At 43.2% G+C, this 24,790-nt stretch overlaps 1 protein-coding gene across 1 annotated transcript in view; it reads right to left on the reverse strand.

The window, feature by feature from the left end:
• sik2a (salt-inducible kinase 2a) overlaps nt 1–24,790 on the reverse strand; it is a 98,866-nt gene that overhangs the window by 16,648 nt on the left and 57,428 nt on the right. The window contains exons 4-9 of the mRNA XM_055660688.1: nt 20,979–21,140; nt 8,485–8,609; nt 7,585–7,708; nt 5,936–6,156; nt 4,381–4,533; nt 580–741 (exon numbers count right to left, since the gene is read on the reverse strand). Of these exons, the coding sequence (XP_055516663.1) occupies nt 580–741; nt 4,381–4,533; nt 5,936–6,156; nt 7,585–7,708; nt 8,485–8,609; nt 20,979–21,140 (947 nt within the window). The remainder of the gene's footprint in view (nt 1–579; nt 742–4,380; nt 4,534–5,935; nt 6,157–7,584; nt 7,709–8,484; nt 8,610–20,978; nt 21,141–24,790) is intronic.

Consider the following 24,790-nt stretch of genomic DNA (forward strand, 5'->3'; position numbering starts at 1 on the left):
GACTATATGTATCCCTCCGTAGACAAAAATGCTGGAGAAACTCAGCGGCTGAGGCAGCATCTATGGAGCGGAGGAAATAGGCAATATATGTATCCCTTTATAACTACTTTGAAACTTATTGAGTGATGTCCACTGTTCCCAAAGTTCATGCCCACTGACACTTTATCCACCTGCCCAGCTTCATTCCCAGGGATTATGTCTAGCACTGCCCCATTCCGAATGGGACTGTCTACGTACTCACAGAAGCATCTCCCTTGGATAGCTGTGATCTCATTTACAAATCACGAGTGCAGATTGGATAAAGTATAGCTGAGCCATTAGCCTGACACTTTTGAAATCTTTCTCACTGCAAAGGTGCACCTCATCTCCAATAGCTGTAAACACGAATGTGGTCCACACTGGAATAACGTGACCCATATTAAACAGTGCATTCTCCTGTTGGGCATGAACAGAAAGCACTCTGATCTAAGGATGACTAGAACAGGAATCAAACATTACTTTCTTAGCAGAGAAGACTAAATTACAAAGTGCTTTTCTCTCTTTGACCTTTAAGCAGATCACAAAAATTAAAGGCCAAACCTTAGGAGTGTTCACATCTTCCTCCATGAAGCCCAATTCTGGTTGGCATGTGGTCTGGAGAAAAGTGAATGAATCTACAGCAGAGGATTGGGGCAGGACAGGAGACCTCAACAGCCGGATGTTCTGTGACAGAAGGTTCACCTGAGGAACCACAGTATTTGCCTGAAATTAAAAAAAAAAAACAGGGTGTTAATATCTTTGAAGAAAAATTCTTGCTAACTGATCACTTTTAATTATCTTATCTGTTCTATTTAGCAGTAAATATCGACTGTATTTCATCTCTAGAATACAAACCTAGGCCAGACCGTGGCCGCACCTGGGATATTAGCAGTGGGAACCAGCCCATTGACTCAATATTCAGAGGTTCATCATTTAAAATCCAATTCTGTCCACACCAGACAAGATCCTACTGTCACTAGTCCTGTCCTCACTGGACTAAATATGCCGTCAGTAATACAATAATGGCCCTCTTTGGTGAGGTTTCTCCAGGTGTTGCATAAACACAAATATTTATACAAGGAGATTGAGACTCATGCCGCTCTGGAAACCATCAATTAGGCCACTTCGTCAAAAAATAGCAATAGGGAAAGAGTGTAATGGCAAGGACCATGTTCTGGAGGCGATCCCGAGAATGCCCTGCCTTACAATATCATGACTCATTCAATCACAATATTTCTGCCATTTTCCTGCTCTCCCACTATCCCCATCAACTCCCTTGTCAATTCACGATCCTCAGAGAATAAATTCCTTCTCATCTCTTGAAATGGGCAACTCCTTACACCTGACACCATGCTCACTAGATCTGATAAAAAATGTTTAAAGACGAAGACTTGAAGCCTGCACCACTCTAGTGGTCCATCCGGCAGAAGACATCCCATGAGGTAGCCGTGGACTATCGAGAACAAGTTCCACCAATGTTGTCTCTGTCGATCAATATTCATATCCTCGCCCAGCCTCAGATTACGCTGAGCCACACTGCCAACACATGACACCAATTCCCAAAACAGGTTCCCTGCTTTGTCACAACAAAAGATTTGTCAGAGGGTAGTGAAAATGCTTTAAGGCCTTGGAAAAAAATGTGACATCTTGTAGAAGGCTCTGCAGGAAGCAGAGAGGTATGTATGCGTGTGGGTGGGGAACATGGAGTATCTCAAGTTGCTCTGATGATTGGGAGCACTCAGAAGCTTCACAAAAGCCAGACTATCACCTTATGGCTTCATTAACTGCGCAGCCCCTCTGTGGTAGAGTCTGCGGTTCCCGCAAAGGACTCTTCAACCACTTCAAATGTCAAAGAACTGTAGTGGAAGTGAGTCTTCCTCTACCCTGAGGGGTTGCAGAAGAGAAGGAAGTAAAGGATGAACACTGCGGCGAGGAAGCCAGCTTGTGATATTCAGCTGCAGGTGCCAGGACTTTACTCCAGAGACCTGATTGAGAAGTAAGTTATTCAGGTAATAGAAAAGCCCTCAGCAGGAACCATGCAGAAGAAGTGGAGTAGGTTAGTCAGCTGGAACCAACAACTAATGTTCAATACATCAAGCACTGAGCAGGGCGGCACCGGGAGCAACAGTAGCCACCCAGGGTCTCAAAGATTTTATTTACAGATTAACTTTAAAAATATAAACGACCTGAAGAAAGTTCTTATTTTTTAAACCCACTTTCGAAAAGGCAGGAAAATTTAGTTTAGTTTAGAGATACAGCACGGAAACATAGAAAAACATAGGAAAATAGGTAAGGCATTCGGCCCTTCGAGCCAGCATGCCCATTCAATAATATCATGGCTGATCATCTAAAATCAGTACCCCGTTCCTACTTTCTCCCCATATCTCTTGATTCCGTTAGCTCTAAGAGCTCTATCTAACGCTCTCTTGAAAACATCCAGTGAATTGGCCTCCACTGCCTTCTGTGGCAGAGAATTCCACAGATTCACAACTCTCTGGATGAAAACGTTTTTCCTTATCTCAGTCTTAAATGGCCTCCCCCTTATTCTTAAACTGTGACCCCTGGTTCTGGAGGAACCCCTGGATCTTGTGGGCCAACGTGTCCGCACTGACCAGCGATCCCTGCACACTAGCATTATCCTATACACAAGGAACAATTTACAATATTACCATATACCCATATAACAATTACAGCACGGAAGCAGGCCATCTCGGCCCTACAAGTCCGTGCTGACACAACCCTGTACGTCTTTGGAGTGTGGGTGAAAACCGGAGCATCTGGAATAAACCACGCGGTCACAGGGCGAACACACAAACTCCGTACACGCAGCACCCGTAGTCAAGATCGAACCGGGGTTTATGGCGCTGTAAGGCAGCAACTCTACAGTTGCACCACCTTGCCACCCCGAATGCTTGCATTCTAATAAAGACTACCTGGATGGTTTTGACACTGTCTGCTCCTGTGGGAGAGGGTGGCTCAGAAGGTGCAACGTTGTTTAATCAGGAAGAGCCAGCTTTCCATGTGTTTTCTTCTATACCGACACTGGCTTATGGACAGGCACCAAAGTTGTCAGTTAAAGCTTAATGGGAGCAGGGAGTGATCCAGCTGACCTTGGGCCGTGGAACGACTGGGGAAAGCACTGCAGATTTTCAGTTCATTGTGTTGGGAAAGTACACTATTTTCAAACAAAAAAAAAACCCATCAAAGTAGAAGCAGACAACTTTCAAACATAGCCAAATCTAGTCTTTCCAATGTGTAGTACAAAGATCACCATAGGTGAGCAATCTCAAAATGTTTCCACATGTTGGCTGAGCCCAATGTTCACTCATGTAGAGTGGCTCACCTAGTATTTGGAAAACCTACTCCTTCCTACACACTGGGAGAAACATGTTCACAATGGGCAAATTACATTCTCAGACACTTGACACCACACTATCCATTTGACTTGATCCATTTTATATTAAAACTCTCCAAATTATTTGGGTTTATTAGGAGTAAATAAAGGTCTTTCCACTGGCAGCAAGGTTTGGTGACCAATGCAGACAATCTGTAATTGGCCATGAGTCTAGAGAGAGGGATGACCCTCTCTTTGAGCCTAGATAGACACAAAAAGCTGGAGTAACTCAGCGGGACAGGCAGCATCTCTGGAGAGAAGTAACGGGTGATGTTTCGGGTGGAGACCGTTCTTCAGACCCAACCCAAACCTGTCTCAACCCGAAACGTCACCCATTCCTTCTCTCCAGAGATGCTGCTTATCCCCCCGCTGAGTTACTCCAGCACTTTGTGCATATCTTCGGTTTAAAACAGCATCTACAGTTCCTTCCTACATACTCTCTTTGACCTTGTTCTGGAGTTTTCAGTCCAGAATGTAACTAGACATAGTAATGACAGAGATTAATGAGGAGGTGGGGAGAGATGGGGCTGGCGGGGATAATGGTTTTTAATGTTCTGCTCAATTGTGCCTTCAATTAGCATTCAGTTAATCTGCTCCACAGGCACAAGGAAAGGAGGAGCTAAAAACGGATATCAGTGAATCACTGGCAAGATCCAAGTGTGAAGAGAACCATAAATAATTTAAAACGGCATGAGACGGTCTTTATTTTTAGCAAAACTGCATGCTCCTGAAAAGCTGTGGATTAAAGAAAAGTTTCAGTGAAACCCTTTGCTGATCAAAGCAAATCCAGACAATGTGGTTTAAAAATGCATCCTCTAACACCTGATATGTCCGTGCCAACCCTACATGATTAAATCCAGTGGGTGAGTCGACTGAGTGGAGGACCGAGGCTTGGAACCTTTACACAATTATCATTTCATTTTGTACAGTGCATGCCACATAGGTAACTCACACAATTATTGCATTACCTTGGCAACAGCTTGCTCTGCAATTGTGCTTGGCCGCCGTTGACGAGAATCCAATCTCTGGTCTACAGGGAAACTGCTTCTGTGAGATTTTAGTCTCTCCACCAAAAGATAATAGATAGCAGCAAAATGGTTATAGCTCTTGTTCTGTAAAGACTGTAAGGGCGACAAAGCGAAAGCAAATGTTAGTGGAGAGGAATAGTGGGAGACTTCAATGTTTATATCATAATTTATTTCTACATATTTTCCAAGAGAAAATTGGTAGTGGGGAAGTAGTGTCTAAAGGCGTGTAGACACAAGGAACTGCAGTGGCTGGTTTACAGAAAAAAAAACACAAAGTGATGGAGTAACAGCAGTTCAGGCAGCATCTCCAGAGGACTCGGATAAGTGACATTTTAGTTGGGAACCTTCTTTAAAATGGTGTGTAGAAGGGTCCCGATCTGAAGCGTCACCTATCCATGTCCTCTGCAGATGCTGCCTGACCTACTGAGTTACTCCAGCATTTTGTGTTTTTATTTCTGAGGATTTGACTTGTTTAAGCCAGGAGAGTTCTGCAGATGGCCGGCCTCTTTGAGCCTCATTACTTTCCTCCTGATGTGATTTCTGCGTGTTTCTCTTTTCCCTGATCAATGCTCCACTTCTGTCCATTGATTAAGATGTTGCCGAGGTCATTTTCTCCCTTCCTGAGTATTGTGGGGAAATTCTCGGCAATATATAATCCAGACTGGAAAGAAACAATGTATTTTTACAAATTGACTAGAGGTGTGATTATTACATTCTGCGCAAAGCAGAGACAAGGAAATAAAGGCTGCAGAATTTCTCAGGAAATAAAAGCAACTTCTCCAGGGAATGAAAGGAACAAACATAAAAGGACAGAGAATTCAATTGGGAATTTTCTTCTTATGAAATAAGTGTAGCACATTTTGAGATTTTGTGAAAGGAATGCTGCAGGAATGAATATTTAATTCTACTTCTTCCTGCCACTGGTGAATAGTCCCACGTTAATTTGCCTGATGGCTATGGATTCTTGAGACACAAAACTGCTCAATGAAATTTGGATGAGAGTCCACTCATTCAAGGGAACATACTTGGACACCAGGGGTTTGCACTTGCTCACCTCTAGTGAAACCACAGGAGAGAAGCGGAAAGACAGGGAGAGCTGGAGGTTGCCTCGTTTTACCCCCACTTAAGTAAGCTAACATCTAAGTACGACAGAGAATCCTAGACCAGGAGGCAAGATTGCTCACTACAGGCGTGTCTGAGCAGCTGTAACTGATGAATGATAGTTTCTGATTTTAGATTTAGTTCTCAGTGAATTCCAAATTTCCATCACAATCTGTGTTGTTTCTCTAAAGGCCTCTCCTCCCCCTCCTCCCTCAACCTTCTTTTCCCAAAACATTTCCTTAAATCATTTACATTACAGAAAATAATAAATCCCAAGCTATCAGGGTCAGTATTCAAAGTATTGCATGCCTAATACTCGTGTTGTTGTGCACTAATACTCCTAATACTCAGAGTATTTAATGCTCAGGTAAAAAAAAAAAAATACAGCTTGTACCTCAATAGTTTTCTGCTGGTCGATCCCCAGGCTGTGCATTAGTCGTAGAACCTGTTCGTTGTATTCGCCCATGCTGACTTCATTCTCACTGGGTTGCGGATATATAACTGGTCTCTGCACTGGGACTTCAGCCAGCATCCATTTGTGCTCCTTTATCTGGCTAATTGTGAGTCTTTTGGAAGGGTCTAAGACCAGCATGCGTCGAATGAGATGTTCACAGTCTGGCAGGTGAGAAAGTCTTGATGAACTGATGTTATGGTCACCAACAACTGGATCACATATTAATCAAGGTTCCTACAAATAAACATTTGTGCAACAGTTTTGGATGTCGGATTGTTGCTCCCACACATGGCATCAAGTGAAAGGATTGGGCTGGCGCTGAGAGTTGAACAATCTAACACTGCCACGGACCAATGCCCTCCCCTGAACTTTTCAAAAAGTTCAGAGTCCAGCCTTCCGTGTTGTAGCAGTACCTGTTCTACTGCGTAGGGGCAGGTCCTCCTTTTCCCAGACTAGACCTCAATACAACCCATCAATCAAGGATCCATAATCTTGCCAGCCTTGTACTTCACTCTAATAGGAACACGTAGGTTCTGAATTCTTCCTACCTCACTTTTAAAATCCATGCCCCTTGCCTAATGTTCTTTTACCTGCAAACAGACTCTCCTAGTCAATATTTGAGAGCTCCTGCCTGATGCCATCCTGCCTAAGGCTCCCACTGACTCAACAACTGCTTGCACAGCCTCATTTGCAGTGCAACCCCTTCTCAAGTAGGAACATCCGACTTACTTAAGAAAACCCATTGCTTAAGAAAACTTTCCTTGATATCTCATATAACAAGAATCTACCCTATTTAATCCCTTGGCAATAAGGCCGCTTCAGTCAATAAAGTAAAGTTAAAATCACTGACTTTTACAATCCCAATATTCTTACGTCTATCTGTGATTTGCTTACGTATATCTCCTCTAATTCCCACTGCCTAGTTGGGGGAGTATCGTATAATCCCAGCAAAGCGGGAGGTTTGATCACCCCGACGGGAGCTTCGAACGCTGGCTGCGGACTGTTCGACTGCCCCGACTGCGGGAGAATAAAGAGGAAGGAGATTGGACTTTATTGCCTTCCATCACAGTGAGGAACGTAGGGGATCTGCTGTGGTGGATGTTTATATTAACTTTTATGTAGTTGTGCGTCTTGTTGCTTTTTTTAGTATGACTGAATGGTAACCTGAATTTCACAGTACCTTAATTGGTACATGTGGCATTAAACTAATCTTAACCGTGAAACCTTGCAGTGATCAACCCTTTCTTAGTTTTAAATTCTTCCCATGTTGACTCACTGGATGTTCTCCCTGGGATATTGACTCCAAGTACATTTTTCCACAAAACTGTTTTTCGCCATTTCTCAGTACCCATGACAATAATAAACCAATACCAATGCTGCCATGATGATCACACTCATCAATAGTGCAATCTCAGCAGACACATCAGTCAGAGTGAAATACAATTTTGAAATACTGAAAGTAAAACCAGTCTAGCCTGGAGCCTTGCTCCCATTTAAATCACGAGTGACGTCATTCAACCAGATGCTGTGTTTGATACAAATGACTCACTTCCGACGCAGTGTGCAGCTCAACATTTTAAAGTTCTCACCTTCAGACATGAAGTATGGAATTCTAAACCTGCCTTCCAGAACCCTCTGCCTGAGCACTGGAAGTGTTGGACCATCAAAGGGTAGAGCTCCACAAACCAACACATAGAGGACCACTCCGAGACTCTGCAGACACAACAAGAAGCAGGTTTATATAGAAATTGGAAAATACTATATTGTTCATAATCTACAATTCAATGGATAGGCGTTCTAAAAATTCAGGTAAACAACACCCCCTAACTCTCCCTTGTCTACCCTGCCCTTTACTTCCTCAAAGAATTCCAACAGATTAGTTGGTCAAGATCTTCCCTTCTCAAAACAATGCTGACTTTGGCTTATTTTATCATGTAGTTCTAAGTGCTCGGAAACCTCATCCTTTATAATGGACTCTAAAATCTTGCCAACCACTGAAGTCAGGTTAACCCACCCAGTTCCCTCCTTTGCTCCGCTTCCTTCTCGAACTGCCGATAGGTTGGGTTTGTTCTAATTTGAAGGATGACGCTATGAAGACAGTCATTTTCCCAAAGTAGAGGACAGGTTTAGGATGCGTGGGAAGAAATTAAAAGGGATCTCTGAGATAGGTTTTCCACACAGAGAATGATGGATATCTGGAACAAGCTGCCAGAGTAGATGGTGGAGGCGTATACAATTACAATGGTTAAGGAACATTTGGACAGGTACTTGGATAGGAATGGAGTACAGGGATATGGGCCTAATGCAGGCAAATGGGATAGCATTAATGGGATGGATAGCATGGATGAAGTGTGTCGAAAGGCTTATTTCTGGCTGTATGAGTCTATGATTCTAATCCTTGGAAATAAAATCAACCATTTCAAAAGAGTAAGCTAATTTCTAAAAAATATTATTTCAAACTATTTTTAGGGTTTAAGAAAAATGATTACCCAGATGTCCAGTAGAGGTCCCTCGTATTGCTGTCCTTCAAAGACCTCTGGGGCCGCGTACGGTGGGCTTCCACACCATGTGGCCAAAGGTTCCCCTGGTTTGTAGAAGTTGCCAAAACCAAAATCTGTTCAAACAGAACACAGTACAGCTGGTCAGACGAGGTTATTTATGATGTTCCTCTCTTGTGAGGTTGTACATTCCACTCACAACCTTTCCTTGACAATATCATCATTGAAGACATTTTGGTCAGCTGTTATGACTGTAGGCATCACATGGGAGTCTGTGAGAGCAACTTTTAGAAGCTTGCATTCACCAATGGATTGTGGACAACGCCACCATCGCCATATCAATTAAAGTGTAACCTGCCAGTCTGAGAAAGTGCAGACTGGCTTCCCAGATGTATGAAACCATTTTCTTTGTCCTTCCCCTCCTCTCTTCCAGCTTTCTCCCCTGTCCCCCCAACAATGTCTGAAAGCGGGTCATGACCCAAAACATCACTATCCCCATTCTCCAGAGATGCTGCCTGATCTGCTGAGTTACTCCAGCACGTTGAGTCCTTTTTTTATGCCAGCATCTGCAGTTCCTTCTTCCACCAAAGAACAAACTAGTATTTTAAAGTTTTAGGATTTTCAGCAATTGTTCAAGTCAAGGTTATCACTGGTTTAAGGCACTCCCTATAATTGGGTAGATTTAATTCTATCCCAATTGGTGATAGATTGACAAAGATATCCTCAAAATGTCCCAGTAAAAGATGGAAAAAAATGATATTGAGGCTGATGTTGAGACTAAGTGATGTATAACTTGATTTGTAGTGAAAGATGAAATCAATGGCCATCAGAAACAAGAAAATAGAGGCAGGAGTCATTCACTTGTCAATCCAGAATGATGTCTGGGGGGGGGGGGGGGGGGGGGGGGGGGGGGGGGGGGGGATATTGGCTATAAGGAGAAATTGTTTTCTCTGGAATGTTTCTCTGGAGGTTGCTGTTTTTTGTAAACGAGCAATTGCAATTCCTTGCTTTTATATGACACTCTTCCCCAGTGGAATTGCAAAGGATCAGGGCACAATTATCAGATTAATCTAAATAAACCCAGCAATCATTTGATCTTTTTCTCCTAGCTAATCCCTGACTCTTTTTAATTCATCTTTTAATTGGGTTATAGAATGTGGATATTGCTGCCAATGATAGTAGTTATTGCCCATCTTTAATTATCCTTGAGAAGCTGGTTCTGTATCACTGCAGGTGAACATACATTCATCAGTTCTGGGGTCTTGCCCCAATGATAATGAAGGAGCTATGTGATGTCCCCTCGTTAGGAGCTGTAAGATGTCCCCTCGTTAAGATAGCGTGTGGCAGAAGGAACTTGCAGGGGTTTGCAGAATTGCAGGTGCAGTTCTTCACCTAAATGACAAGTTTTGGAGGTAATGCCAAAGAAGATGGTGCAATGCATTTTGTAAATTATACATATAGTAGATGGACTGTGCCAGTGATGAAGGGCTTGGACGTTTGTGATGATGGATGAAATACCAATCAAGAGACTTGTTCATTTCTGGTAAATGTCAGAGCTAGTCCTGCACACATCCAGAGCATTCAATATTCACCAACCCCCAAAGCAAAAACCATGCATCTGAATGAGCCAAGCAAATGTGTAGATCAATGGCACATTCCTGATCAAGGGAAGTGGTCCATGTTTCCCATGCCATTCTGGCAATATAACCGTTCCCTGTATTTGGATAAACAATCTGATCTCCAACAAAATTAAACAGTGCTGAGAATGACAGAAAGAATCCACGGGGAGATACTGGGCCTATGAAAGAAAATGTTGCAGAGGAATGGGAAAATATAGAATATCTACCCCTAGAAACCAACTGGGCCACACATCAAATGGGCTCCTTCTATGTGGTAATGATTAGATAAATCATTTGATTACATCTAGTTACTGTCAACAGGAGGCAATCTCGTTGAGATATAAGATCGTGTGAGGAATGGATAGGGTCGAAGGTGAGACACCAAACTGCAATGTTTATGTGCGAGGGGCTGCCGCAGAAGATGGCAATGACCATTTTCATTGAGATGAGGAGAGATTTCTTCACACAGGTAAATGTGTGGACTGCTCTAACCACAGAGAGCAGTTTTTAGATGTAGTTTAGATTTTTAGTTTAGCGATGCAGCGCAGAAACAGGCCCTTCGGCCCACCAAGTCCAAGCTGACCAGCGATTCCTGCACACTTACACTATCCACTGGGGAAAATTTACAATTTTACCAAGCCAATTAACCTACATACCTGTATGTCTTTGGAGTGTGGGAGGAAACCAGTGATCCCAGAAAGAACCCACGCAGGTCATGGGGAGAAGGTACAAACTCCATATAGACACGCACCCATAGCTGGGATCAAATCAGGGTCTCTGGCGCTGTAAGGCAGTATCTGTACTGCTGTGCCACCGTGCGTCATTTATGGAAACAGATCCCTGGAACTTCAGCAGAGTGAACCGTACACTAACTGGGAGCTCCTCGGCTTCACTGTGTACAGAGGCTCCGCATTTCCCAGGAAAAAAGTGGCTCCATTGGCTCCATCGCACTGCCAGTCCCATTGATGTCTGAGACATTTTGTGCTCACAGGGTGCATGAACTGGCTTAAGTAATCCATAAAGATGTCAAAGATTTGTGTGGGAAGATTACATTTCTTAAATACTAGTTCAGAAAGTGTCCCTGTAGGAGCATTCAATATACGCTTAGAAATAACTGTTTCTCCAATCTGTTTGTGATCTGTGAAACCCATCGCATACAAATTAGAAAAGGAAAATAAAAATTGTAGTTACAGAAGTGAGTCTCTTGTATCTCCATAGCTTTTATCGTGCCGTAGGATATTCCAAAGAGCTTTACAGATAATGGAGAGTATTGACTGGTGTGGAAAGCACTGCAGTCACTTTACACACACCAGCTCCTACAAACGGTAACGTAATAATGACCTGATAATCTAGTGATAAAAACCAGGACTCTTCCCGTTTACGTAGTCTCATGAAAGTCTTGCATGTAAAATTATAAAAGGACTGGACAAGCTAGATGCAGGAAAAATGTTCCCAATGTTGGGGGGGGGGGGGGGGGGGGGGGCAGAACCAGGGACCAAAGTCTAAGTATAAAAGGGAGGATATTTAAAATTGAGATAAGGAAAAACATTCTCACCCAGAGTTATGAATTTGTGGAATTCTCTGCCACAGAAGGCGGAGGCCAATTCACTGGATGAATTTAAAAGAGAGTTCGATAGAGCTCTCGGGGCTAGCGGAATCAAGGGATATGGGGAGAAGGCAGGCATTGGTTACAGATTGTGGATGATCAACCATGATCACAATGAATGGCGGTGCTGGATCAAAGGGCCAAATGGCCTCTTCTTGCACCTATTTTCTGTTTTCTATGTTTTCTTGAAATAATGCCATTGGATCTTTTATCCACTTGACTGAGTATCTCCTCTGAAGTACAGGATCTTTATCAACGTAGCACTGACCTGTACCACACAAAAGTCTTATTTTAAGATTTTTGTACTCAAGGCTCAAGAATGGGTTTTCAATTCACAACCTTCTGATTCAGATTAAAATTAGTCTATTTCACTATGTTATTAAAAATTACTCTTACAAGAAATCAAGATAAAGTAATAAATGAGTGCCAACTTTTCACTCCGTTAGCTCCTCAATAACACTGGTTTACCGTTCACCTTTGGTCTTAATGGGGCAATGCTTCTTGCAAGCATCTAACAGAGATTTCACCAGGTTGCAATAGATGTCCCATAGTACTGAATTCACAGGAGTAGGGTGCACTATGGAAAGAGTTGTGGCCAAAAGCACATCTGGTCATTCCATCAGTTGCATAGTTCTTGAAAGTTTATTGGAACAAGAACCCTTCTTGACTTGAATGTTACCTATTTTAATTGTATACTGAAGCCCACTCATTCGAGTTGGATAGCATATTTAACTAACCAAAGGCAAAATCCAGACTCACTGCCAGGAGTGAAGGAGGCTGAGGTGACCTGATGGAAGTATATTGGATTATGAGAGGCATAGATGAGATAGAGAGGCAAATTTTATTTCCCATGACATAAAAAACAAGAGATAGGTTTGTGAGTTTTAAAGGGGATCTGTGAGGTAAGCTTTTTACACAGAAAGCAACTGATATCAGGTATTTGCTACCAGAGGTGTTGGTTGTTTCAGAAGTAATTATGATTTTTAATATGCATTTAGACAGACAATTAAATAAGTAAGGCACAGAAGTGTATGGTCCTAATGTGACCAAACTGTATGAGTGTGCATGGGCAAAAAGATCAGCATGGACGTGGTGGGCTGAAGGGCCATTTATGTGACTCCATGGCTCAATATTAACTGTTAAAAACAGATTATCCAGTTGTGAACACATTGCGGTTTGTAAAATGACTGTTGCATCTCTTACATCACTAAATACACGTTAAAAATAGTAAACAGGATGCAATGTATTTTAGAACATAGAGTACTAAAGCATGAAGTACTTAAAGCATGAAACAGAATTCACCATCTCACCTGTCGACCCCGCTATCCGTCCATGTCTGCCTGAAAGAACTCCTTCAGCTCCATACTCACCACCCTCCAAATTGTTGCCCCTCATTTGTTAAATATCCCCTCCTTTAAACTATGCCTCTGGTTCCTGATGCCACTCTGGTCCAAGAGAATTCTTTCATGAATTTATACCGTTATAAAGTACCCCTCGGTCTCCTGCGATTATAGTCCTAGCCCGCACAACCTTCCCCTATAGCTCAAGTCCTGGCAACATTCTCACAAATCTTCTCGACACTCTTTCCAGCTTAACGACATCGTTCTTATAGCAGGATGACCAAAACTGAACATCTCAAAAGGGATATGAGAAGTGGACAGACTTGGATTATTTTATCTGGAATGTCAGAGGTTGAGGGAGATTTGATAGAAGTATATAAACTTATGAGAGGTGTAGATAGGGTATACAGTCAGGACCTTTTTCCCAGGGTGAAAATGTCCAACACTAGAGGGCATAACTATAAGGCGAGAAGGGAAAGTTTAATGGAGATGAGTGGCGCAAGTTTTTTTTTTACACAGAGTAGTAGTGGAGGCCTGGGGTGGTGGTGGAGATAGATACGATCGTGGCATTTAAGAGGCTTTTAGATAGGTACGTAGAAGTACAAGGAATAGAGGGATATTGATCATGTACAGACAGATGAGATCAGTTTAACTTGGTATCATGTTCAACACAAACATTGTGGTTCCTATGCCTGTTCTATGTTCTGAGTGCTACATAATTGCACATCTTTTTTCAACGGCTAAACTGGCTAATTATATGTAAGAGAACAAAGAGAAATTCCATTCTCTCATCTGGAAAACCTTCGGAAAAGACTGACATCAGCGAGAATAGTCAGTTTAGCTTAAGAGCTACAGTGTGGAAACAGGCCCACCGAGTCCATGCTGATCAATGATCACCTAGCCAACTAAAAGATTCAAGTGTGTAAGAAGGAACTGCAGATGCTGGTTTAAACTGAAGATCGACACAAAAAGGCAGGCAGCATCTCTAGAGAGATGGAATGGGTGACGTTTCGGGTTGAGACCCTTCTTCAGACTGAAGAAGAGATATAGAAAGTGATGTGGTGCGATAAAGAACAATGAATTAAAGATATGCAAAAAGTAACGATGATAAAGTAAACAGGCCATTACAAGCTGTTTGTAGGGTGAAAATGAGAAGCTAGTGCGACTTGGGTGGGGAAGGGATAGAGAGGGAGGGAGGAAATGCCGGGGCTACCTGAAGGAAGTGAGAGAAATCAATATTCATACAACTGGGCTGTAAGCTGTTCAAACAAAATAGGAGTTGTTGTTCCTCCAATTTGCATTTAGCCTCACTCTGACAATGGAGGAGACCGAGGACAGAAAGGTCTGTGTAGGAATGAGAAGGAGAATTAAAGTGTTCAGCAACCGGGAGATCAGCTTAGTTCACGCGGGCTGAGTGAAGGTGTTCCGCGAAACGATCGTCCAGATTCAAGTGCTGGAGCATAACAGCAGCTGACCTTTGACATTCTGACCAACCATCCCTTGAAATTGTGGCGAAAATTCTTTAAAAAAAAATAAATCCATCGTAGAACAAAGCAAGTTTGCCTATCCTTTTTAATGACCTTGACTCTTCTGTGGTGAAAATGTTATCGACTCTCTTCTCCCCACCCTCCCCAACCCACAGCCCAATAGCAGGGCTACAGTTTAGCAAGAGAATGTATGCAGCTAAGCTGCTGACAAAAGAATCAGATAGGAGCTCATGGTTATGAACTCGTTTCCTGAGCGGTCTCATTTAACGAACAGCATACTGATCAGCAGTGTTTGACGTCAATCCTCTGCTCTCCAGCAGTTAAAGGATATATCACAGGGACTGCTTCACAATGAGAGGCACTCCTGTCACCGCGTCAAGCTGCTTTCTCTCTCTTCCTCCCCCTCCCTGTACTATTACCATTAATCCCCATATGGAGGGGGCTGAGTTGGTGGCTCCCTGGAATAACCTGACCTGGGTTCCACTTCCAAATGCGAAAATGTCTTCCAGAAATAATTCCTTCCATCTTACAAACGGCGGCTCATCCATCAAAAAATGGGGGGAAAGTGCAGAGTAAACCCTGCCCCAAGCTCTCAACGAGAGATTCTCAGAATAATAGTTAAATCTCTGTTGCAGTCAAAAACCCCACTGGGCTGGTAAGCTGTTACTGCTGTGCAGGAGAAAGAAACTCACATTCAGACAGAGCCTTTCAGAACATGCCAAACACTCACAGCCAATTAAATATTTATTTTAAGATCTGGCAATTGTTATAATGTAGGAAAAATGGCAGCCAATTTGGGCAGAGCCAGGTCCCACCACAGCAACAGACTGTCTTGTTTTATGCAGTTGGATCATAGGTGAGCATTGGCCCAGAATTATTTCTCTGCCCTGTTTCGAAATAGTGCCACGGATCTCTTAAGACTAATGCTTGCGGTTTAATGCCTCATCCGAAAGGCATGGATCTTTTTTCACACGGAGCGTGGAGCGGCTAAGGGAAATATTAGGGGCAGGTAAAATTACAGCATTGAAAAGACATTTGGGCAGGAACATGGATAGGAAAGGATCAGAGGGATATTGTCCAGGCGTCGGCTATTTCCAGAGGTTTGAGAATAATAATCTAATTTGAACTGCAGTGTCACCCTAAGGGAGTGCTGCACTGACCCATGTGCTGTCTTTTGGGAAAGATCCAAAATCAAGTCCCTGTCTCCCAATTCAAGAAAAACACCACATGGCATCCTTTCAAAGAGGAGCAGGAATGTTATTCCTGGTGCCCTGGGGTGAATATTTATTCTTCAGCTAACCTCACTCGCATGGATAATCTGGTTAGAATTACCTTGTTTGTGGGTTTGATGCCCTCAGAGTGTGTGTTTCCCATGTTAGCACAGTGGCAACACCTAATAGTACACCAATGCCTTGGTGTGGCGCCTTGATGTGAGAGTCCTTTTACTCTCCCTATCCTTGAATACAGATGTTCATCATTAATCAACAGAATAATTTTATTTTCTTTAAACCCATCTCTTCAAACAAATGTGTCGGAAGGAACTGCAGATGCTGGTTGAAACCAAAGATAGGCACAAAATGCTGGAGTAAGTCAGCAGGACAGGCAGCAGCTCTGGGGAGGAAGGTGACGTTTTGGGTCGAGATCCTTCTTCAGACACCTTCAACCGAACGTTTGTACATCTCGTTTTAGACAATAGGCGAAGTGTTTTCCCCAGGGTGGAGAAGTCAAAAGCGAGAAGGCTTAGGTCATTGTGGATGTGCAAGGCAAGTGATTTTATACACAGTGAGAGTATTGGCTGCCTGGAACCGGCTGCCAGGTGGCAGTGGAGACAGACATGATTGTGATGTTCAAGTGGCCATTAGACGGACACATAAGCAGCTACAGGATGTAGGAAGGTGTGATCAAGTGCAGGCAGATGGGGTTCGTTTAATTTGACACTATGATTGGCAGAGATATTGGGGCTGAGAGACCTGTTCCTGTGCTATTTTAACTATCATCGAAGCCTGAGTACAAAGTTTTCTTTGATCATACTCCTGTATTAACTAACCCTAACCCTTGCTATGGCCCCTACAGCTCCACAGTCAGGAAATTAGAACCAAATTTTGAGGAAAACACATTAATTCCACCTGCCAGCCAAACACTGCAACATTGCCTGTGTGTGTGTGTGAGTGGGAGTGGGAGTGTGTGTGTGTGTGTGTGAGTATGTGTGCGCGTAAGTGTGTGTGTTCTGTGCATGTGTATGTTCTGTATGAGAGTGTATGTGAGGTAGGGTGTGCGTGTGTGAGGGGTGTGGGGTGTGTGAGGGGGGTGCGGGTGTTTGAGGGAGGAGTGTGGGGTGGTGGGGTGTGTGAGGGGGGTGTTTCTGTGTGTGGCTCTGGGTGTGTTTCTGTGTGTGTGTGTGTGTGTGTGTGAGATTGGTGTGTGGGGTATGCAGGTGAGGGTGTGTTCTGTGCATGTGTGAAGGGGAGGTGTGGGTGAGTGTGTGTTAGGGCCATGTGAGTGTGTTCTGAGCATGTATGTATGTGGGTGTGTGTGCGGGTGTATGTGGGGGGGGGGGGGGGGGGGGGGGGGTTAAAGACAAAAAAGGGAATTTCCTTTAAATCAAGTTGCACATCAAGATTGTACTCCCCACCCCCTCCGACTCTAACATCATCCCCTTATTCTCTGTACAAGTGGTGGCCCAGCATTCAACATTCACAAACTATATGATATCTTCAAGAGATTTAAATCATTCCAGATTATTTCTTCAGCTTTTAACATTTGGCCCCGGTGTTGAAATCAAAGGAAAATGATCAAGTTTTACAGCCCCTGGCCGTGGAAGGCCGCCCGTTTAGTGCTGTAAATGGAGATGCTTTGAAGTGCTGAATCAAAGCACAATCCACATCAGTGACCTTTCACTGCGTAAAGGTCACAGGCTACGGTGTTGGTAAATGCCTTTCAACTGTCAAACTGAGCATGAGTGTGAGCTTCACAGTTTGACTGAGAAAAGATGTGCAGTATGTGACCAGAAAAGGGGTGCCAAGGAGGAAATTCCTCTTGGGAAACAAAACACTGATTATGAGAGGCCACTTGGCCCATTGTCTCTGTGCCAGTTACTGGTACAACTCTCCAAATCGTCCACTCTCTGCAGACAGCCCTCTGTTTTATCCTTGGCAATATTTAACTTCAATCCATTTGAAAGTTATTATTGAATCTACTTCTGCCATCTTCTCAGGCAGTGAACACATCAGCTGTACCAAAAATAAAACTGTTCTTCTTCTTTTGCCTTAAACCGTTGGCCTTCGGTAACCAGTTTTGTAGCAGACGTATGAAATGATTCAAGGATGTTATCGAAGACATTTTGCAATAGTGCAAGATTCCCTTTGACTCCTGGGAATCTGATTCACGAAGGAGAACATGTAGCTTCAGGAGTCTCTCACCTTAAACTTGTGCCAGCAGGCAGTGGGGGAGGGGGGGAACCATGATGATTCAGGGCGATCATTGGAGGAGGGAGGTGTCGGTTAGATGGAAGTAGGGTGGTGGGACAGAGGATAGCCGTGGGAACTTCCACCTCCCCGCGGTCAAATTGCTGCGTCGAAGTGATCGAGGCACCCGATGTTGAAGCCCCCGCGAACGGGCCGATTGAAGCCCCCGCGATTCGGGGCGGACTGAGCTGCTGTTGCTGGAGTCGGTCACCAACCAGGTCAGCTCCCAATGTTACCATTCACAGGGCCCATGGCCGAAGCCTCGCGTGTGTGAGCATGCCCGCGCGGCCGCCAAGAAATTGTGTCCCCCCCCCCCATGTTTTGATAGCGATTTCCGTGCCTGATTGGAGCACAAGGCAATTGGATCCAAAATTGGTTTGGTAATAGGAAAGGGTTGCATTTGTGATTTGAAGTTCTGACCAGGGGTGTACCTAGGTGTTGGTGTCTTGCTATTTATCACATCCATTAAAAATTTGGATATGAATGTAGTCAGAATGATTACTAAATCTGTTGATGACACAAAAAATCAGTGGTGGATAATGAGGAGGATAATCTCTGGCTACAGAAAGGTGCTGACCGGATGCCAAATTGGACAAATGGCAGATGGAGTTTAATCCTGTTAAATGCAAAGTGATTTATTTTGGGAGGTCAAATAAAATTAGGATATACACATCGAATGGTAGGGTCCAAGGGACAGAAATACCTTATGTACAAATCCACAGATTCCTGAAGGTGGCAGAATACGAAGATAGGGTGGTAAAGGTAACTAGTGATGTGCTAGGCCAGCGGTGGGGAACCTTTTCAGGTTGGAATGCCGCATTAGGTTAGCTGTAATCTAAAAAGGCCGCATCCAAGAAACTTCAATTAGATATACTTCAAAATGTACATTATTTTGTTAAAATAGCCCTCATGACTTACTAATGTTTTAATTGTGGCCGTTAGTTGGGGAGGATTATTTCGTTGAATCTTCTTTTACTCTTTGGTGTTTTAAATACGTTCATTTTAAGATTAAAATAAAAATAATAAAAGATGAACAAAAACATATTAATAAAAATAAAAGGATTTGTTCTACAAAATTTGGATTCATTCAAAAGGCCGCACTTAATGGCCTAGAAGGCCGCATGGGGCCTTAAGACCGCAGGTTCCCCACCCCTGTGCTAGGCCAATGCTGTGTGTTGTTTATATCAATGATTTGGATGAGAATGCAGAAAACGTAATCAGTATGTTTGCAGATAACACTAAAGTGGCTGGTATTGTAAATAGCGAAGATGGTTATCAAAAAATATATCAGAACATTGATCAGTTGGGCAAATGGGCGGCGGAATGGTTAATGGAGTTTAATGTAGATTACTGCGAGGTGTTGCATTTTGGGAAGTCAAACCAGGGCAGGACCTTCAAAGTGATTGGCAGGATCCTGGGGAATGTTGTAGAGCAGAGGGATCTAGGAGTGCAGGTACATAGTTCCTTGAAAGTGGCGTCACAGGTAGATAGAGTAGTCAAGAAGGCTTTCAGTACATTGGCCTTTATCATTCAGGGAATTGAGTATAGAAGTTGGGATGTTATGTTACAGTTGTTCAAGATGATTAGTGAGGCCGCATTTTGGAGTATTGTGTTCAGTTTTGGTCATCCTGATATAGGAAGGAAGTTGTTAAGCTGGCTAGAGTGCAGAGAAGATTTACGAGGATGTTGCCAGGACTCAAGGAGATAAATCTGGGATTTTTAAGGAGTTTGTCTCTGCAATGAATATTATGACTTTATTGGATGTCTAGCAAATCTGGATCACCCATGTTCACCAGGGAAGGAAACCTGCTTTCATCATTCAATCCAGTCTACATGTAACTGTCAACTGAGCAACAGGGTTAATTTGGAAACAGTTCAGCAAGCCCCACTCTTTCAACAGCAATTAAGGATGAACAATAAATATCTGCCTTGCCAACAATGGCCAGATCCTGTGAGCAAATATTTTTAAAATTGCATTGAGTGTAATGTGTGTGGGAGGGAAGTGGGGCCAGGGGTGTCTCAGTTGAACACACTCTCTGAAAATATGTGTGTTAATGGAATATTCTTTAGATCCTTCCTGCATGGCCAGAGTCTCACTCTCAAAGCACCCTACCCTCAAAACGGTTTCGATGAGAATGCAACAATTGTCCAACCCTTTGTATACTGTGTTTTTGCAGAGAGGGTCTGGTCCCAGAGGATGCAAGGATCCTTATTGAGTTTTGTCCCAGGCATCTAGTTGGGTGGCACTGCAGTGGAGCTGTTAAAGCTGCTGCCTCACGGTGTCAGGTAGCTGGGTTTGATCCTAACCTCGGGTCCTATCTGTGTGGAGTTTGCATGTTCTCCCTGCGAACGCATGGATTTTCTCCGGATGCTCTGGTTTCTTCCACATCCCAAAGACAGGTGGTTTTATAGGTCAATTAGCCTCTATAAATTGCTCTTAGTGTGTAGGGAGTGGATGTGAAAATGGGATAACATAGAACTAGTGTGAAGGGATGATGGATGGTTGGCATAGACTTGGTGGGAATCTCTAAACTAAACATCTAGTAACAGAGGCTCTCTGATCTCTGGGCTGATGTCAGCGATGTGTAATCAGACCAATGTCAAAGTGCTGCTGGACGATCAGTATTTCAGTGTAAGATGCACTTTGGACTGCCAGACATGCTTGTCTCCAGTACAGCGAGATGTCCGAAGGAAATACTGGCGACTGGCTCACTCCAGGTGGAAGCAGTACTTGGTGAGGAACATGCTAATGCTCAGTGTAGCCAACGCCAAGGCTCCGCAGACGGACTGCACTGTACATCCCCTCCCACATTTGTTTAAAGAGGCCACGCACGGTGGTGTTGTGCATGGAACGGCAATAAGTGAAGACAATGAATGCACATACTGGACCACAATGGGGAAGTATAAAGGAACATATACTTATGATTAAAGCCCATTTTTGGCCGACACTCTGTGGGCACCCAACATACCTGCGATTTTAATGTTCATGCTGCTGTCTAACAGCAGGTTCTCAGCCTTCAGGTCCCGATGCACGATCTTGCGGTTGTGACAATATTCCACGGCCGACAGAATCTGCCAGAACTTGCGCCTGGCCTCCAGCTCACTCAGCCGCCCGTGGTTCGCCAAATAATCTGCAAATCAAAGAATGAAAACTATGATACAACTCCTTAAAAAAACACAGGGAAATCTAGACTGTTGGACTCGGTATAGGCTTTTGAAACAGATGGTTCAATGTATATGGATACACGTGCCAATATACTAAACTAAAATAAACTAAAAATAGGGAGACAGGGAATAATGAGGCTTTCGTTGATATGCAAAAGGCAAGTGAGATTATCAACCTGTGTTCCCTACACGCACTCCAAAGATAACATGAGGTGAGGATAAACGGCGACTGGTGCTCTCAAACATGTGAAATACTACATTCCACTGACTGGTTAGCACGCAAAAAAAGCTTTTCACTGTACCTCAGTGCACGTGACAATAACCTAAATTAAAGTTTGTCCAGAAAGAGTCAGGTGCAGAAAGAGAAATTGAAAAAGTTGAAGAGAGGGAGTGAAAAAAATAAAATAAATCAGGATAAGAGAAAGAGTAAAAACAAATGGACGAGAGATGGGGAAGAAAGGAATAGTAATGGAGAAAGGTGAGGAACAGATGTGTAGAAGGGGGTTGCCCTTCCACAGGTAATATAAACATCGTGAATCGTGGAAAAGATGAAAATAGATTTGATGCTTTGATATCCAAATAGAGTGTGAAGTTTTGTGTCGAGTAGTTTTAATAATTAACACTTGAGAAAATAAAAATCTCATTGACATGATAATTATTTCTAAATATTTAGCAGTTGCATACCACATTCTAGAATTATCTTTCAGATTCCAGAAACACCCCACTGAATGCTGTTAAAATGATCAGGGAAATATAAATTCTCCAAATACATCTGCTGTTGAGAATGGAGCATTTGCTCTGCAGAAATCTGGAGGAGGAATGTCTGAGTTACCCCAGTAACCCTGGTGTTTTCCCAATGGAAGGACAGGACAGGACAGGTGCCCTGCTCATTTTCAGGGAGAATGTCAGGGTTCAAAATCTGCGAATGGAAAGGTCCGGAAGTGAACCACAATGAGGAAACAAAGAAATGATTAACAAATAATTCCCCCCCTCCCCCGTCCATCAGCCCAACAATTTCTAACTGATCGGTGATGGATAATCCCCTCTCCGTGACCTACGAGGAGGATCATAGAATGTAGATATGCAAGAGAGCGATCAAGCACTGTGTACTGACTCACAGAAAGGGGCCATCCCATTCGTTCCACTCTGCTCTCTCTGCCACTCCAATTTTTCTCTTGTTTGAATTACTCTTTATGCCACGATTGTAAATACCTCTGCTAAACTCCACGTCATCTTTCTGAATTAAGAGAGAATAACGTCTGAAGTTACTGCAATGCAGAGGAGGGGAAATGGGGAGAGTTGTGAGTAGGAGAGAAAAAAAGAGGAAGAAGAAAGTGATGAGAGAAATGCGAGGGGAAAAAAAAAGAAAGAGAAAGTGAGACAGAAATTATGAACGAAAAGGGAAAGTGAGGAAAACCCAAAAGAGATAACACAGAGAGGGAGGGGGGGCAAACAGTGAGAGAGAGAGAGAAAGAGAGCGAGAGCACAAGAGAAAAAAAGAGAGGGGGGAGAGAAAGAAATAAACTTTTAAGGACAGTTTCACCTTCTAAATAATCAACTGGTAGTGGGACAAGTGAATGCCAGTCAGCTGCACAGCTCTGGCTCAGAATGGTCAGAGAACACGAGGGAAAAGTAGCAGAACAGCAATGCTGGAACCATTGTGAGGCACCTCTGCTTTAAGGGTCTCAACATGCGGGCTGGTTAATTGCAGTGAAGAGTCATTACTCATTCCACACACAGCTGGGTGACATTAATGCAAGCAGGATATTCCTGAGTCCAACACCCAGCATTCCTCAGACAAGAATAAATATCAACAATGAGGAATAAATGGTACAAAGTCATTTGTTGGAACGATTTTAAATCAATCTAAACTCTTGTATGTTACACAGCAACAATTTGCAGTGAAAGGTTTATCAGATAGACTAAGAAATGAACAAATGCACAAACATGAAATCACTTCACTATGGCCTTGAAACGACACAGCAAACATTTAGCATGTGAGCAGTTAATGCGCTCATGTGCAAATCCTTTATCTCCCTACTTTACCAAGCATTGATGTGCTTATTTTAAATGGATAAGCACTTACATAAAACAGAGTAAGGACATGCACGGAACTCCCTGGTTCGTTAAATGAACTGAACTTGCATTTTCATAGTGTCACCACCTCTGGACGTACCCAAGTGGTGGTGGACTGTTCATGTGATACTTTCAAAGGTTTCTAATGCAGGGAATGAGGTCGTCAATATGCTTACAGCAAGCGTCCACAAATAAACAATGTCATGATGACCATGTTTGATATTGGTTTACAAATACTTTTGGTTAGAACAAGAGGATTAATTAATCAAAAAAAAACCCCAAGAAAACTGCAGATGCTGGAAATCTGAAATAAAAACAAAACATACTCAACAGGTCAGAAAGAATCTGAGGAAAGAGGAAGATTCAATGTTTCATGTCCGAAATCCTTCATCAGGCGGGTCTCCCTCGTGAAACATGCTGCCTGACCCGTGGAGTGTTTCCAGCATTTAACTGTTTTAAAATTAACTGCTCCTCAGAATCATGATGTGGTTTTGCTTACAGTGGACAGAAGGAACCTCATTTGATCATTTACATTGAGGAAATAAATAGGATAGACAAAAGAGAGCCGGCGGATGTTGTTTACCGGGATTTTCAGAAGGCCTTTGATAAGTATCTGCCTTATCTAAGGCCTTTGATGAGGCTGCTAAAGAAGATGAGAGCACATGGTATTAAGGGGAATCTAGGGAATTAAGCATCTAGCATGCAGAGAAGGTTGACTGCATGGCAGAAGGCAAAGTGTGTGAATAAAGGGGGCTTTTACTGGTTGGCTGCCAGTGACTAGTGGTGTTCCACAGGGGCCGGTGCTAGGGCCACAACTCTTCACGTTGTATATCAATGATTTGGATGAGGGAATTGAAGGCTTTGTGGCCAATTTTGAAGAAGATAGATGGATGGGCAGGTAGTGTAGAGAAAGCAGGGGCTTTGCAGAAGGACTTGGACAGATTGGAAGAGTGGGCAAAGAAGTGGGAGATGAAATAGTGTGGAGTCACACAGATTGGTGGTAGGAATAAAGGTGTTGACTATTTTCTAAATGGGGAGAGGATTCAGAAATCGGAGGTGCAAAGGGACTTGGGAGTGCTGATGCAGGATTCCCAAAAAGTTAATTTGCAAGTTGAATCAGTAGTTAGGAAGGTAAATGCAATGTTATAATTTATTTTGATAGGACTATAATATAAAAACAGGGATGTAATGCTGAGGCTTACATTACTGGTCAGACTGCATTTGGAGTACTGTAAGCAGTTTTGGGCCCCGTATCTGAGGATGTGCTGGCGTTGGAGAGAGTCCAGAGGGGGTATACGAGAATGATCAAGTGATGATTGGGCGTTTGACGATACGGGGCCTGTACTTGCTGGAGTTTACAGAGAGGGGAAAGTACGAGTTGTGAATGGAGGGGAAGAGAGGCTGTCTAATTCTCCATGAATCTGCCTGTTCTGCTGAATGTTTACAACGATTACATACAAATTCATACACGTTCTGCATTTATCTCCAGATTTCCAGCATCTGCAGGATTTTTTAAAATTTGCATTGATGTATACAACTA

The sequence above is a fragment of the Leucoraja erinacea genome, chromosome 32 (assembly GCF_028641065.1).
Source record: "Leucoraja erinacea ecotype New England chromosome 32, Leri_hhj_1, whole genome shotgun sequence".
Taxonomy (NCBI): domain Eukaryota; kingdom Metazoa; phylum Chordata; class Chondrichthyes; order Rajiformes; family Rajidae; genus Leucoraja; species Leucoraja erinaceus.